Source organism: Artemia franciscana, chromosome 15, assembly GCF_032884065.1.
Source record: "Artemia franciscana chromosome 15, ASM3288406v1, whole genome shotgun sequence".
In the NCBI taxonomy this organism is placed as follows: domain Eukaryota; kingdom Metazoa; phylum Arthropoda; class Branchiopoda; order Anostraca; family Artemiidae; genus Artemia; species Artemia franciscana.
This window is the reverse complement of record NC_088877.1, coordinates 10,677,113-10,693,820: the sequence shown is the minus strand read 5'-3', so window position 1 is coordinate 10,693,820 and position 16,708 is coordinate 10,677,113. Positions and strand designations below refer to the sequence as shown.

General features: G+C 35.1%; 1 protein-coding gene across 2 annotated transcripts in view; it reads left to right on the top strand.

Annotated features, from left to right (window-relative positions):
* LOC136036043 (SAGA-associated factor 29-like) overlaps positions 1-16,312 on the top strand; it is a 54,074-nt gene extending 37,762 nt beyond the window's left edge. The window contains exons 5-6 of one of the 2 annotated variants that reach the window (XM_065717978.1): positions 13,449-13,677; positions 16,052-16,312. In XM_065717978.1, the coding sequence (XP_065574050.1) occupies positions 13,449-13,677; positions 16,052-16,230 (408 nt within the window). In that variant the 3' untranslated portion in view covers positions 16,231-16,312. The remainder of the gene's footprint in view (positions 1-13,448; positions 13,678-16,051) is intronic. The other variant, XM_065717979.1, reaches the window with a different exon arrangement.
* The last annotated feature ends 396 nt before the right edge of the window (positions 16,313-16,708 follow it).

The window sequence follows — 16,708 nt, the reverse complement described above, 5'->3', positions numbered from 1 at the left end:
CCAAAATGAACCTAATCTCCGACTCATCTTTGTGAAAAGTTGATATTTTGGCTCGCTTATTTCTACACAGTCAATACAATGCCATTTTTCACAGCCATCAGGCAGAAATGCTGCCGAATCATCCATTAAATTTTTTTTTGCAACCTTCGCACGCATCTACCCCTTTTTTCGGGGACTGCCGAACTCTTTTGAACTCATTTTCCGAGTAAATCACTATCTAATAGCCGTGATTTTGCAGCATTGCCTGAAATAAATTTGGGCTGCAGAGGTTTGTCTGGTCTAATAGATGATCAAGGGTTTCAAAAAATGTTCAATTTAGTCCATTCTGTGTACTGAAGCCAGGCTTAGATATGGGATCAAAGATGGCACCAAATGAAATTGCAAATATAGGTGACGTGCCAGTATACTTGAGAAAAAAGATGGCGCTAATGAAAATACCTAGAGAGTGGACAAGATCTCTCAATTTAGTTTAACTATAAATCTATCTTTAGAGGGTAGAGATCAATATGAAAATAACCTCAAAGTAATGCAATAGCGTTATCCCGTTAACAGCAAACAAGGAAACTCAGCCACAATAACACTGGAAATAACATCAACATCCAGTTTACGAGACGAAGAAATGCTCCTCAGTTTTACGAAAAAACTATTTTTTTACCTGCATTCATTAGACCAGTTTACGAGTCGTAGAAACGTTCCTATTTTTTTGGAGAAATATTTTTTACCTACTCTTATTAGACCAGTTTACGAGTCGAAGAAATGTTTATTAACTTTTTGAAGAATTTTTTTTTACCTGCAATTGTTAGACCAGTTTACGAGTCGAATAAATGTTACTTGATTTTTTGGGACAAATATTTTTTACAAGTAGTTATTAGACAAGTTTACGAGTCAAATAAACTTTCCTAATTTTTTGGAAGAAATATTTTTTTACGTGCACTTATCAGACTACTAATTAGACTAGTGCACTTATTAGACGAGTCAAAGAAATGTTCCTCAATTTCTTGAGAGAACTTTTTTTATCTGCACTTATTAGACCAGCATACGAGTCGAAGAAATGTTCCTAATTTTAGGGGAGAAATATTTTCTTACCTGTACCTATTAGACCAGTTTACGAGTCGAATAAATTTTCCTCAATTCTTTGGGAGAAAGATTTTTTTTACCTTCACTCATAAGACCAGTTTACGCGTCGAAGAAATGTTCCTAATTTTATGGGAGAAATATTTTCTTACCTGCACCTATTAGACCAGTTTACGAGTCGAATAAATTTTCCTCAATTCTTTGGGAGATAGATTTTTTTTTTTACCTACACTTATTAGACCAGTTTACGAGTCGAAGAAATCCACTTAAAATTTTTTGTGAGGATTTTTTTTTTTTACATTCTCTTATTAGACCAGTTTATGAGTCGAAGAAATGTTCCTCAATTTTTGGGATAAATATTTTTATACCTTCACTTATAAGACTAGTATACGCGTCGAAGAAATGTTCCTAATTTTTTTGGATTTTTTTTTTTACTTGTACTTATTAGACCAGTTTACGAGTCGAAGAAATGTTCCTATATTTGTTGCGAGAGAAATGTTTTTTTTACCTGCTCTTATTAGACCAGTTTTTGAGTCAAAGAAATGTACTTCAATTTTTTGTAAGAAATATTTTTTTGCCTGCAATTATTAGACTAGCTTACGGGTTGAAGAAACGTTCCTCAATTTTTAGAATTTTTTTTTCCCCACATTTGCCACCACTCTACGAGGCGTAGAAGTATTTTGAAGGCGAGGGGCTCAAACCGGCAATACGGCGCTGGTCCAGATAAATAATTTTTGAGACACCTGCTTTTAAAGCTCTCTCTAAAATTGATTCCCAATTTTCTGCTAATTTTGTGAGACACTTTTAAGGTCGACAGTCTTAATTTTTGGTAAGAGCTAGAATTTTTCTAGTTATTAGTAAAGTATTAATGTATCAATGAACTAACTATTAAACAAGATAATACTAGTAAGTAAGACGACACTAGACCCTTAAGGTCCAAACCGGCGGTGCTGATCTCCGTTTCATGGCTCTTCAGCCAGGAAGTGCAATGGAGGGTTGGGGGCCAACCATCATGTGTTTTCCCACACCCTTCCTGCTTACCTTCCCCAGATTTCTCCAGGTACCCATTTAGAGCTGGGTTGACTCTGGCTGAGCTTACAGAGTCACGCCACTGACCCTCGTCCCAAACTAAATAACTGGTCACAACTGGGATTAAACCCTTGCCCCTGGGACAAAGAATTCCCACGCCAGCCCACCAACCACTCAGCCAGGACGGCTTAAGATAATACTGACTATTAATAATTAATGTTCCAGTCTCAAAACTACCTAATCTTAGCTACGGTGCTTTAAAAATGTAAAAAAAGACTCGTTACACCTTTACTCTGAGAGACTTTTTCTCTTGTTATAGATTCATTTAAGCGTCAGTTTTATTTTAAATAACATTGATGAGGATGTAATCGTATGCGTCAATGCAAAGCCTTAATTGCTTGAAATGAGATTCAACACATTCTACGGTAGTTGCAAAGCAGGAAGGAACTTGTATTGAGTCTTCCGTCATTCTACATTCTACCTCATGCATTAATGCCTCATACAATACGTTCTAGGATAATTACAAAGCAAGAAAGAGCTTTTATTGAGTCTTCCGTCATACAGTCACACATTCTACGTCATAATATGCATTCTAGGATAATTGCAAAGCAGGAAAGAACTTGTTTTGAGTTTTCCGTCATTTATATATATAAAAATAAGTTGTATGCATGTTTGTTTTTTTGTATGTTTTTTTTTTTGTAAAAAGAGGGTTTGCATATGACGTCATTATAAGTATATAGGGCTTTGTATATGGGTGACGTTACAGACCGGGGCACCGGGACACAAATGATGACCGGGATACAGGGAATATAAATGACAACCGGGACACTCAAAGAGAAATTACAGACCGGGACACCGGAACACAAATGACGACCGGGACACCGGTACTCATAGAATATAAATAACGACCAGGACACAGGGACACAACTACAACGGGGACGCCGGGGGGGGCACAAGGGGGATATATAAATGACGACGGGGACACAGGGAATATTCGACTAGTAATCACTATCAATAAAGCTCAAGGGCAATCATTAGAAAAATGCGGTGTAGATCTGAATAAGGATTGTTTTTCCCATGGGCAATTATATGTTGCATGTTGTATGTTGGGATATGGGGGGGTTAGGGGTGTGTGTGAAGCGCCCCCACCATCTAGGTGTTGGTGTGGCGCGAAGCTCTACACGAACAGCTAGTTGTTTTATATTTGTTATATTTTGTAGTTTTTTAGTATATTTTGTTAATTGTTTAAAATATAATCCTAGAAATCCTATTTTGATGGAAAGAAGGGGGGAGGCAAGTTTTACGCTTTTTCATCACATATAATTTTTGGTACTAGTACGCTACTTTCAACCTGCTTTTTAAAAACTAAGAGGTGAGGGAAGATGGTTTTCCCCCCTTTCGAATTGGTCAGTGAGCCTCTGAGCTATCGGTCTCTTTAAAAATACGCACCATTTTGTTTTTGATATCTTCGGCACTTATATATTGTTTTTTTTTTTAAGCATTAAATTTGTTTGCATCTAAGTCTGCTTGAAAAGATATTTATGTAAGTTAGTTAATGAAATAAAAGTAGCTTTGATAACGCTTTCTTTCAATGATTTTTCAATCGTGGCTATGCCTTATACACTGAAGAACAGGCTTTCAGCTTGTTATGACTATAGGCAGCACTGCCTAAAATAACCCCACCACAATTTTAGATGCCCCCTCTGAATAGTTGTCAAAATTTTTGAGTTAGCAATCTTGTTCAAAATAGTGGAAAGGTGCAATAACTATGCTTCTGGGGATAATATGGTCCCCCATAGCCCCGTCCCCATGGCCCTGGGGGAAAGGGTTGTAAATTATGCAGTTTGCCCGATGGCTAGATTTAGGATTTACCATTGCGAAAGAGGGGAATGTTTGATCCTGGGTGTGTCCAAAATGGCTAAGGGTATTAAGGCAAAGCTTCGGGAATGTTGACCTAGATCGAAAGACGCTATGTGTATCCATGTTTTCAAATGGGTGGATTTGTAGTATCTAAGGCTATGGATTTTAAGTTGAAACTTTAAAGGTTACCACTAATGTTACTGCTACTATTTATACTTCTGCGACTGTGACCGAGACTACTTGTGACTGCGACTGTGATTGCTTGCGATTGTGACTGTAACTATTTGCGACTGCTACTGCTACAACTCCTATCATTATTGAAATAAATGAAAGGAGTCCAAGTGCACCCAGTTTATCCAAATGGCATCGATGCAAAATTTCAGGAACGAAATAGCATTCAAGTTCAAAATTTCAGAACTTGAATGGGATGTAAAACTTATTCAAAAGACACAAAAGACAATCAAAGTACAATTTAGTCCATATAAGAAGGGGACTCCCCCTTCCTCATCCTCACCTCGTGTTAAGCAGCCCCTGTCCTAAAATTGCTTTTGATATGTCGTCATTATGTTACTCCTTAGAACATCTGATTGACATTTTGGGGTAGCTATTTGGTCCTTTCTCTTTGGCTTCCCAATTTTTGTGATGGAGCAATTTTCCATTGGGGGAATATCCCGAGGGGAAACACTTAAACTCATTGTCATTTGGTTTGGGAAAATCGGTGCCAACTTTATCCCCCCCCCCTCAAGGTTTTTGATGAAACTGATCCTCTGGCTAATTATTGGACTGTTGACATAGCTTTTAGGTTTATTTTAGCATCTTAGATCTGCATTCTTCTTCTTCTTTTTTTAAAAGATCATGAAAGTACTGTCAAAGTGACGTCACGTCTTTTATAAACCTAATTCAAACTATTTGAAAATAATAGCAGCGTATATAGAGTAACATCAATTAAAAAAAAAAAAAAACGTCATAGCTGAAAAAATTAATGACGTCACTAAGTCAATAAAAGAGATAGATCGCACAGTGATGATTATTGTAAAAAAGACAAAGTAATGCAGTATTTAAAAAAAATATTAGTTGGCGGTTCAGTACTATGTACTGGATTCACAATCTTATGGGCTGTTAGAAAATACAGAACAGCAAAAGCAAACGAAGAATCCGAGGATCCAGAAGATGTTTGTCCTAAAAAAAGAGGTTGCAATTTTTTAATTACAACCCCTATATTCTACGCCAATGGATATCCTCATATTGGCCATGCTTACACCAGTATTATGGTTGATGGAATGGCTCGTTATCAGGCCCTGATCAACAAAATTGTATTCTATGTGACCGGTGCTGATGAACACGGTCAAAAGATAGAAAAAACAGCCAAGAAACATGATCGGACTGCTCAGGAGCAATGCGATTTAATAGCAAAGTCCTTTGCTGATGTAATTAGAGCTCTTGGATGCAGTCCAAGTACATTTATTCGTACCACGGATACTAGACATAGTAATGTTGTTCAGGCAATATGGACGAAATTAGCCAAAACTGGCTATATTAAAAAATGTCCGTATAGCGGATACTACTGCGCCGAGGATGAAGACGTTGTTACTGAATCAAAAACAATTATTATTGACAAAAAAAGAGTTTCACGGGACTCCAGACGACCCGTGGAGCCTTTTCAAGAGGAAAACTATGTATTTAGTCTTTTGACATTGAAGGACGGAGCTACGTTAAAGGATTGTATTATAAAATGGCTTAGGTGTAACTCTCCAATCAAGCCAGAAATACCGGAGAACCAGTCAAGCCTGTCTTATAGAGAACAAATCCTCAAGGACTTGGAAAAAGATGAGCTCAACAACTGGTCAATCTCTCGCCTAAGGAGCAAGACTCCATGGGGAATACAGGTTCCAGGTGACCCCAGTCAAACTATACATGTGTGGTTTGATGCCTTGTGTAGTTATTTGACTGCGACAGGATATCCCAATGAACCATATGTTTGGCCTCCTGACATTCAGGTTATAGGCAAGGATATCCTGAAATTCCATGCCATTTATTGGCCGGCTATTCTTTTGGCTCTTGGTTTAGAGCTACCGAAGCAAATTTTTGTGCATGGTCACTGGTTGGTCGAAAATCCAGAAAAATCGGAAGAAAATAAAAAAAAGAAATGGGTTAAAATGTCCAAATCAACGGGCAATTCAGTGAATCTGGAAAGCACTAATGATGCCCCAGAAGAATTGGTCGCTACCAATGACTCCTTGCTTAAATTGCAAGGACTAGTTGGTGTTCCACAACCTCAAAAAATTAATGCAAGTAGCATCCGGTACTTTTTATTAAAAAGCAAAGACAACGCAGACAACCATTTTCAATTCTCTAGGTTAGTCAATCTTCATAACTCCGAGCTTGTGAACAAATTTTCTAACCTATTCGAGCGTTGTACAAGCATTTCGCTAAATCCTGACCAAGAAGTGCCAGGGTTTAGCGTCAAAATCCTGTCTGAAGATGCCTGTTTCCTGAAACTTATAGAGATTTTGAAAAATCTGAGTTTAAAGGTCTCAAAAAATTTTGAAAATTTCAAGTTCTTTGAAGGAATTGAGGAAATTGTGGATGCAATAAAAAGTGCTGACGCTATTATAACGTCGAAAAGAACTTGGACATTGGAGAAGTATAGCAAAGACCAAATAATCGGCATATGTCTTGAGACATGCCGAATTGCGGCTATTTTGCTCCAACCGGTCGTTCCATGTTGGTCTAATAGTATATTAGACCAACTAAATGTTGAAGAGCCAAAAAGAATGTGGCAACATGCCACTTTGAATGAGCAAAACGAACGACGGATGCTTACAAAAAACAAAAATCCTTTATTAAAAAGACTCTCCTTTCAAATTTCCTCCTAATACTGTTCAGTATTCAGGCTTGTTAGCGTGTTTTAATGCACGCTAACTTGTTTAAGAAAAGGGTGTTTAAAAAAAAGAAATCCTTTATTAAAAGATTACATAAAAAAACTAGTTTTTTAACTGAAAGTAAGGAGCGACATTAAAACTTAAAACGAACAGAAATTACTCCGTATATGAAATGGATTGTCCCCTCCGCAATCCCTCGCTCTTTACGCTAAAGCTTTTAATTGTTTTAAAAAGCAGAATTGTGGCAAAGAGTCAAACTTTAGCGTAAAGAGCGAGGGATTGCGGAGGGGACAATCCATTTCATATACGGAGTAATTTCTGTTCGTTTTAAGTTTTAATGTCGCTCCTTACTTTCAGTTAAAAAAACTAGTTTTTTTTATGTAATTTCTGAACGTTTTTGAATTAATGCATGTTTGATTTTGACTCTCCACACGTACACTATTCAAATGAAATTTGCATATTAATTCCTTTTTTGGCTAAATGGCTTTCTCTTAGTTTTGGTCATACGATTTTGAGAAATATGGGATGGGGAAGGAGGCCTAGTTGCCATGCAATTTTTCGGTTACATAAAAAGGCAACTATTAATTTTAATTTTAACGAATTTTTTTTATTAGCAAAAAATATACGTAACTTTAGAATTATCTTACGTAACAAACTTTTATATTCTTTAATTTTTATTATGTATTTGAGGGGGTTTGTACCCTCGTTAATACCTCCTTCTTTACACTAAATCGTAAGTTTTGTCCCAATTATTTAAGAATGGCCCCTGAATCAGAAAGGCCGTAGAATAAATAGTTGAAATTACTAAAAATACTTTAGCATAAAGAGCAAGATATTTATCTCCTCCTAAATACCTCGCTCTTTATGCTAAAGTATTTTTAGAACCCCTCATATGCGTAATAATCTCTGTTCGTTTTAAGTTTCAATGCTACTTCTTCCTTTCATTTGAAAAAACGTTTTCATGTTTATTTTTCATTGTTTTCTTATAGTAATGCTAGAGAATCCTGCGCCCTTTTCATTGAATTTTTCTTCCCCCATGACAGATTCCTCCAAGGAAAGATCCTCCAACATAGCCCCCTCTCCTCAGCCCCACCCCCAAACAAAACAAAATCCCCCTGAAAACGTCTGTACACTTCCCAATAACCATTACTATAGGTAAACACTGGTCAAATTTTGTAACTTGCAGCCCCTCCCCCAGGGATTATGAGTAAGTCATCCCCAAAGACATAGTTATTATGGTTTTCGACTATGCTGAACAAAATGGCTATATCAAAATTTTGATCCGTTGACTTTGGGAAAAAAATGAGCGTGGGAGGGGGCCTAGATGCCCTCCAATTTTTTTGGTCACTTAAAAAGGGCACTAGAACTTTTCATTTCCGTTAGAATGAGCCCTCTTGCGACATTCTAGGACCACTTGGTCGATACGATGACCCCTGGAAAAAAAAAAAAAAAAAAAAAAAACCAAATAAACACGCACCCGTGATTTGTCTTCTGGCAAAAAATACAAATTCCACATTTTTGTATATAGGAGCTTGAAACTTCTACAGTATGGTTCTCTGATACGCTGAATCTGATGGTGTCATTTTCGCTAAGATCCTACGACTTTTAGGGGGATTTCCCCCTATTTTCCTAAATAAGGCAAATTTTCTCAGGCTCGTAACTTTTGATGGGTAAGACTAAACTTGATGAAACTTATATATTTAAAATCAGCATTAAATGATTCTTTTGATGTAGCTATTGATGTCAAAATTCAATTGTTTAGAGTTTTGGTTACTATTGAGCCGGGTCGCTCCTTGCTACAGTTCGTTACCACGAACTGTTTGATTATCCTTTCAAATTTCTCCCTTATCTTGGTCAGTTCTCAGGCTTGTTAGCGTGTTTTAATGCACGCTAATGTGTTTCAAAAAATTAAAAAAGAAAATCCTTTATTAAAAAGACTCTCCTTTCAAATTTCTCTCTAATCCTGTTCAGTTTTCAGGCCTTTTAGCGTGTTTTAATGCACGCTAACGTGTTTAAAAAGAAAAAGAAAATCCTTTATTAAAAAGACTCTCCTTTCCAATTTCTGCCTAATCCTGTTCAGTTCTCAGGTGTTTCAATACACGCTAACGTGTTTAAAAAAGCGTGTTTCAAAAAAAGAAAATCCTTTATTAAAAAGATTCTCCTTTCAAATTTTCCCCTAATACTGTTCAGTTTTCAGGCCTGTTAGCGTGTTTTAATGCACGCTAACGTGTTTCAAAAAAGCGTGTTTCAGAAAAAGAAAATCCTTTATTAAAAAGACTCTCCTTTCGAATTTCTGCCTAATCCTGTTCAGTTCTCAGGTGTTTCAATACACGCTAACGTGTTTAAAAAAGCGTTTTTCAAAAAAAGAAAATACTATATTAAAAAGGCTCTCCTTTCAAATTTCTGCCTAATCCTGTTTAGTTCTCAGGTGTTTCAATACACGCTAACGTGTTTAAAAAAGCGTGTTTCAAAGAAAAGAAAATATTTTATTTAAAGACTCTCCTTTCAATTTTCTCCCTAATCCTGTTCAGTTCTTAGGCTTGTTAGCGTATTTTAATTCACACTAACGTGTTTAAAAAAAGTGTGTTTGAAAAAAAAAGAAAATTCTTTATTAAAAAGACTCTCCTTTCAAATTTCCCCCTAATACTATTCAGTTTTCAGACATTTTACCGTATTTTAATGCACGCTAACGTGTTTAAAAAGAAAAAGAAAATCCTTTATTAAAAAGACTCTCCCTTCAAATTTCTGCCTAATCCTGTTCGGTTCTCAGGTGTTTCAATACACGCTAACGCGTTTAAAAAAGTGTGTTTCAAAAAAAAAGAAAATACTTTATTTAAAAGACTTTCCTTTCTATATTCTCCCTAATCCTGTTTAGTTCTCAGGCTTGTTAGCGTATTTTAATGCACGCTAGCGTGTTTAAAAAAAAGGAAAATCCTTTATTAAATTAAATAAAAAAAACAAGTTTTTTTAACAGAAAGTAAGGAGCGACATTAAAACTTAAAACGAACAAAAATTTCTTCGTAAATGAAAGGGGCTGCTATCTCATTAACGCCCCGCTCTTTACGCTAAAGTTTGACTCTTTCTCTTAACTCTACTTTTTAAAACAGTAAAAAATGAGCGTGGGAGGGGGCCCAGGTCCCCTCCAATTTTTTTTGTCACTTAAAAAGGGCACTAGAACTTTTCATTTCCGTTAGAATGAGCCCTCTTGTGAAATTCTACGACCACTTGGTCGATACGATGACCCCTGGGGAAAAAAAATAAAATAAACACGCACCCGTGATCTGTCTTCAGGCAAAAAAATATGAAATTCCACATTTTTGTAGATAGGAGCATGAAATTTTTGTATTAGGGTTCTCTGATACGCTGATTGCGATGGTGTGATTTTTGTTAAGATTCTATGACTTTTAGGGGGTGTTTCCCCCTATTTTCCAAAATAAGGCAAATTTTCTCAGGCTCGTAACTTCTGATGACAAAGACTAAATTTGATGAAACTTATATATTTAAAATCAGCATGAAAATCCGATTCTTTTTGTGTATCTTTTAGTATCAAAATTTCGTTTTTTACAGTTTCGTTTACTATTGAGCCGGGTCGCTCCTTACTTCAGTTCGTTACCACGAACTGTTTGAAAGACTCTCCTTTCAAATTTCCCTCTAATACTATTCAGTTTTCAGGCCTTTTAGCGTGTTTAATGCACGCTAACGTGTTTAAAAAGAAAAAGAAAATCCTTCATTAAAAAGCCTCTCCTTTCAAATTTCTGCCTAATCCTGCTCAGTTCTCAGGTGTTTTAATACACGCTAACGTGTTTAAAAAGCTTGTTTCAAAACTAAGAAAATCTTTTATTGAAAAGACTCTCCTTTCAAATTTCTGCCTAATCCTGTTCAGTTCTCAGGTGTTTTAACACACGCTAACGTGTTTAAAAAAAGCTTGTTTCAAAACAAAGAAAATCCTTTATTAAAAAGACTCTCCTTTCAAATTTCTGCCTAATCCTGTTCAGTTCTCAGGTGTTTTAATACACGCTAACGTGTTTAAAAAAAGCTTGTTTCAAAACAAAGAAAATCCTTTATTAAAAAGACTCTCCTTTCAAATTTCTCCCTAATCCTGTTCAATTCTCAGGCTTGTTAACGTGTTTTAATGCACGCACCATGCTAGTTTCTTTGTGGCTAAATTAGCTTGAAAATAAAAATACGTTACTTTTTTGAGGAAATAACTGTAGCTTTGATAATATTTTCTGGCAATAATTGTTCAATCATAACTTCGCCTTATAAGTCAAACATCAGTTTTGACCTTGTAATTATTATAGGCAGTACAATAGCACATTTTAAATGAAGAACGAAGTGAGGTCTCAGTATTTTTATCTCTTTTTTCACCAGGCCATTTCATTTGGAAGGAGTTGTCGTAGAAACCGCGGAGGGTGCTCAATCAGTTGAAAGTTCAAATTCTAGTGCACTGTCAATAGTTGAAAGTAATTGGAAGGCAATTAACCCCCTGCCATCATAATATTATATAGATAACTTCGAAGACCACACTGCCTTTCCTTTCCAGCAGTTTTACTGCTGATGATGAACACTGTATATGTGTTCGAAATATCCAGTTAAATAATTTTATATTTCACTGTCAATAAAAAGGTATCATCCCTATTTTGAACTGTTTTACTTTCGTCATAATATTATACAGTTTGCACATTGTTTATATTTATGATTTATCATTACGAAAGGAGGAAATGTTTGATCCTGAGTTTGTCCGAAACAAACTAGGGGTATTAAGGGAAAAAGACACATTGAACTCGATCAAACAACACTATATGTATCCAGGCATCAAAAGGGTGGACCTACAGTATCTTAGGTTATGGATATTAAGTTGAAAATTTCAAGGCTACTACTAATATTAATACCACTACTACTGCTGATGCTACTGCTACTACTTCTTTAACTACTTCTAATGTGACTGTGACAGCAACTATTTGTTACTGCGAGTACTAGTCGAATGAAAGTTGAGGAGATTTTAAAACTCAATCATAAGACCCTATGTATATCCAGATATTCAAAAGAGTGTCTGTATAATGTCTATGACGTTTGAACTTTCAGGACGTATTGCTTTGGATGTTGAGCTAAATGAAAAGGCACTATGTGGATCTAAGGTTGTCAAAAGGGCGTATCTGTGATATTTCAGGAACAGCTATAGGTTTTAAGATGACAGTTTTGGTTTTACCATAATAGGTAAATAGATTCAGCCCTATGGATGCCAAGAATATTCAGATTTTCAATCCATTTGTTTGAATAATATTCCCTGTATCAAACCATCCAAAATTCTATAGTACAACTATTATTAAAACCTTGATTCTCAAGGCGAATAGCCGAACAAACTTTACAAATACTACTTTATTGACCAATAAAAGAATTTTATTGGTTTCTTCCTCCAAAAGATTTTTTTCACAGAACAGTAAAGAGCTCCATTAAACCAAAGACGAGCAGAAATAAAATCAAATTTTGACTAAAGCACAAAGCGAGTCTAAATCACTATCAAGAAATAGATGAGACCCAAAGCGAAAATTAATTACAGTAAATGATTAAGCCAAACTTAAAACGAACACAAATTACAAAACACGTGTACGGCTAATAACAACAATAACATCCTTCTAATAACAATAACATCATTTGCGCTTCATTGAAAGCAGAACACGTTTTAAACGTTTTCTCTTTCTTATGTTAATAAATCCAAAGTTTTTGAGACTTTACTAAGTAATTATCAACATATATTAAACTTTCAATCTACATTCATTAGCTCATTTCAGTCATCTTGGCTATTACTGTATTCTCGTTCTTGGTGTGTTGATGTTTTGACAAATAAAATACAGCTCGGATCTGACGTTCTGGTCTGTAAAGGGCATAGGGAGGGGGCTGTTGTTTTTGGTAATTTGTGTTCGTTTTATGAAGTTTGATTTGAATATTTATTGTAATTTCTCTTTGCTTTGGGTTGCATTTATTTATTGGTAGTTATTTACGTTCGTTTATGTTTGGATTATTATATGACTTTATTAGTAACCCTTAGTAAAAGCAGTGTTATTTCTCCAGTAGTCTCTGCCACTTCTGGGTCGATGACCAATTTTACTCTTACAGGACGTGTGTGTCTTGTCTATTTTCGTGCTTTTTTTTCTAGCTCAGATTATATTGTACTTTATAGCTGATAAATGCAGAATTATACACCGTTCATATATTTACAGGCTGGTGATGTGGTTTTATGGTTAGTAAGAGCAGTGGTATTTCTCCAGTTCTGTGTCGATGGCCACTTTTACTCTGACAGGACGTGTTTGTCTTTTCTATTTTCTTGGGGTTATTTTTTTTCTAGTTCAGATTGTATTTTAGTTCATAGCCAGTAGAAGTAGAATTATACACAGTTCATATATTTACAGGCTGGTGACATGGTTAGTAAGAGCAGTGGTACTTCTCTAGAGAGTTTCCGCCACTTCTGGGTCGATGACCGCTTTTACTCTGACAGGAAGTGTTTGTCTTGTCTATTTTCTTGGGTTTATATTTTTCAGTTTAGATTTTATTTTAGTTCATAGCTGATAGATTTAAAATTATACACAGTTCGTGTATTTACAGGCTGGTGACATGGTTGCCGCGTTAGTAAAAGGTCCAGAAGCCGATGAAAACTGGATACTTGCTGAAGTAGTTAGTTTTTCCCAGTCTCAAGGCAGGTACGAAGTGTTTGATATAGATGAGGAGCAAAAAGAGAAGCATATTCTAAGTAAAAGAAGAATTGTCGTCTTGCCTTTAATGAGAGCAAGTCCGGAAATAAATCCTGAAGCTCTATTCTCGAAAGGTACCTCAGGTGTGTATTTTTTTTCAATAGAGGTGTGTTTTTTTCGGGAAATATATTCGAAAGCTTTATTTCCGAAAGATACCTCAAATGTGTTTTTACAAGGAGATGCATTTTCGCAAAAAGAATCTCAAAGCTCTATTCGCGGAAATGTACCTGAAATTTGTATTTTTTTTCCCCAATTCCAATGTGTATTTTCATGAAGTAATTCGCGGAGCTCTATTCGCGAAAGGTATCGCAGATGTGTGTTTTTTACAATGCAGAGGTGCTTTTACAGGAGTGTATTTTCCAAAAATAAATTCCAAAGCTTTATTCCCGAAAGCCCTGATTTGTATGTTATACAGTTTATGGGAAACAATTCCAAAAGGTCTATTCTCAAAATGTACTTCATATGTGTATGTTTTATAACACAGGTCTTTATTTACAGGGTGTATTTTCGGGAAATAAATCTTGAAGTTCAATTCCCGAAAGCTATCTGAGGCACTCCTTTGCTCCTTTTGCTCCTTTTTTGCTCCTTTGATACCTCTTTTTTAATTTAGAAGGCCATCATTTGCCTTCAATTTAAAAATGGCTTGCTCCTTTGATACCTCTATTTTAATTTAGAAGGCCATCATTTGCTTTCAATTTAAAACTGACTTGCTCCTTTAATGACTCTGTTTTTGTGCTCCCGTTTGGCTTTGCCCTATGGCAGAATATGGCATAAGTTCGAATTATGTTCTAATTCTTTAAGAATGACCCCTGAATCACAAAGACCGTTTAATTGGAATAAGTAGCTCCTTTGAAAGTACTTTAAAAAAAACTTTAGCGTAAAGAGCAAGGTATTGACGAGGGCGTGAACCCCCTGATATACGCAATAATTTATGTTTGTTTTAAGTTTTAATGTTGCTCCTTACTTCCATTTGAAAAGTCTTATTTTTTTATTTAATTTCTGATCGTTTCTTAAATAATGCTAGGAAATACGGCACCCCAATCATGGAAAATTCCCTTCCCCCTTGAAACATTTCTCCATGGAGTACGGCACCCCCTTCACGGAAAATTCCCTTCCCCCTTGAAACATTTCTCCATGGAGTACGGCACCCCCTTCATGGAAAATTCCCTTCCCCCTTGAAACATTTCTCCATGGAAAGATCCTCCCGCGTAACCCCCTTTCCCTGATCCCCCCTCCCACCCGAAAAAATCTCCCAGAAAACGTGTGCATGCTTCACAATAACTTATACTATAAGTGAACAGTAGGCACAAGTTCACAACTTGCAGCCCTTTCCCTGGGGACTGTGGGGGATCAAATCATCCATAAGGGCATGGCTATTAAATTTTCCGACTATGCTGAACAAAATGGCTATCTTAAAATTCTGATCGGGTGACTAGGAAAAAATGAGCGTGGGGGACCTAGTTGCCCTCCCATTTTGTGGCTACTTAAAAAGGGCACGAGAACTTTAAATTTCCGTTGAAATTGGCCCTCCTGCGATAATCTATGACCTCTGGGTCGATACGATCACCCCTAAAAAAAAAAAAAAAAAAAAAACTAATAAACGCTCATCCGTGATCTTTCAAATACAAAATATAAAAAAATACAAAATTCCACATTTTTGAAGATAGGAGCTTGAAACACCTACACTAGAGTTCTCTGATATACTGAATCTGATGGGGTGATTTTCACCCAGATTCTATGACTTTCAACGTGTGTTTCCACCTTTTTCGAAAATAAGGCAAATTTTCTCAGGGTCGTAACTTTTGATGGGTAAGACTGAACTTGGCAAAACTTGATAAAAATTTGAAATCAGCATAAAAATGCGATTCTTTTGATGTATATATTGATATCAAAGTTCCGTTTTTATAGTCTCGGTTACTATTGAGCCGAATCGCTCCTTACTAACAATTCGTTACCACGAGCTGTTTGACTACCAAAGCATCGTCAAAATCACAAGTATAAAAAAAGCTTCAAAAGAAACTAAATAATTTTTACTGATAATTTCTTCTGTAATGTATGTAATGTTTTAGAATTCATGGATAATTCTAAATATATTATTAAATAATAATATATATAAAAATATATATTAATATATATAATAATATATATATTATAATATAATAATATAAATAATATAAAAAAAATAATAAAAAAAATAATATATATATTATATAATTCTAAATTATATTACTAAATTCTATATATATATATATATATATATATATATATATATATATATATATATATATATATATATATATATATATATATATATATATATATATTAAATATATTTATATCTATCAACAAACTAATGTTGCTACAATGCATTAGAGTGCTATTTTTTTTTTCATTTTTATTAATAATTTTTTTTTAATAATTTGTTATTAATAAATCTATTAATTTTTCTAATTCTAGTTATGGCTCTCTACCCTCAGACGACTTGTTTCTATAAGGCTATTATCAGTGAATTGCCCTCTTCCTCCCAAGATGATTATCATGTTTCATTTGAAGACCCAAACTATGCAGGAGGGTTTTCGCCCCCTTTGATGGTTCCACAAAGATATGTTTTTGCTTTGAAGGAGAAGAAAAAATAAGCTTTTTATCTAATTTTTTCTCTTATATGCATAAACTTTCCTTTTTTAATAGTTTGTATCATAATAAAGTTTTTAACATGTTTATAGGATTTTTTTGCAAAAAAAATATGGATCACAAGCTGTGCTCTTGTCCGGATATACAGAAGTCTTTTTTTCATAGTTCTATGTCTGAAGTATATCGGGGTTCTAGTTTCGGAGTTTATTTATTTATTTATTTATTACTTATTAATCACACATACATGTATATATATATGTCATAGGCCCATGGGGAGACAAGCTCGAAAAACTAGGCCTAGGCAAAGATGCAATAACAACTTACACTGCAATACAAAGATAAACATGATGGCAAAGATACAATAACACAACAATAATATGAAAGTAGCAGCTAGCCCAAGATCTTTCAATATTATTGAAAAAATTGAAAGTTTCAATATTTTTAAATGTAAATTAATACTGGAAGATAGCTGAGAGGCCCAAA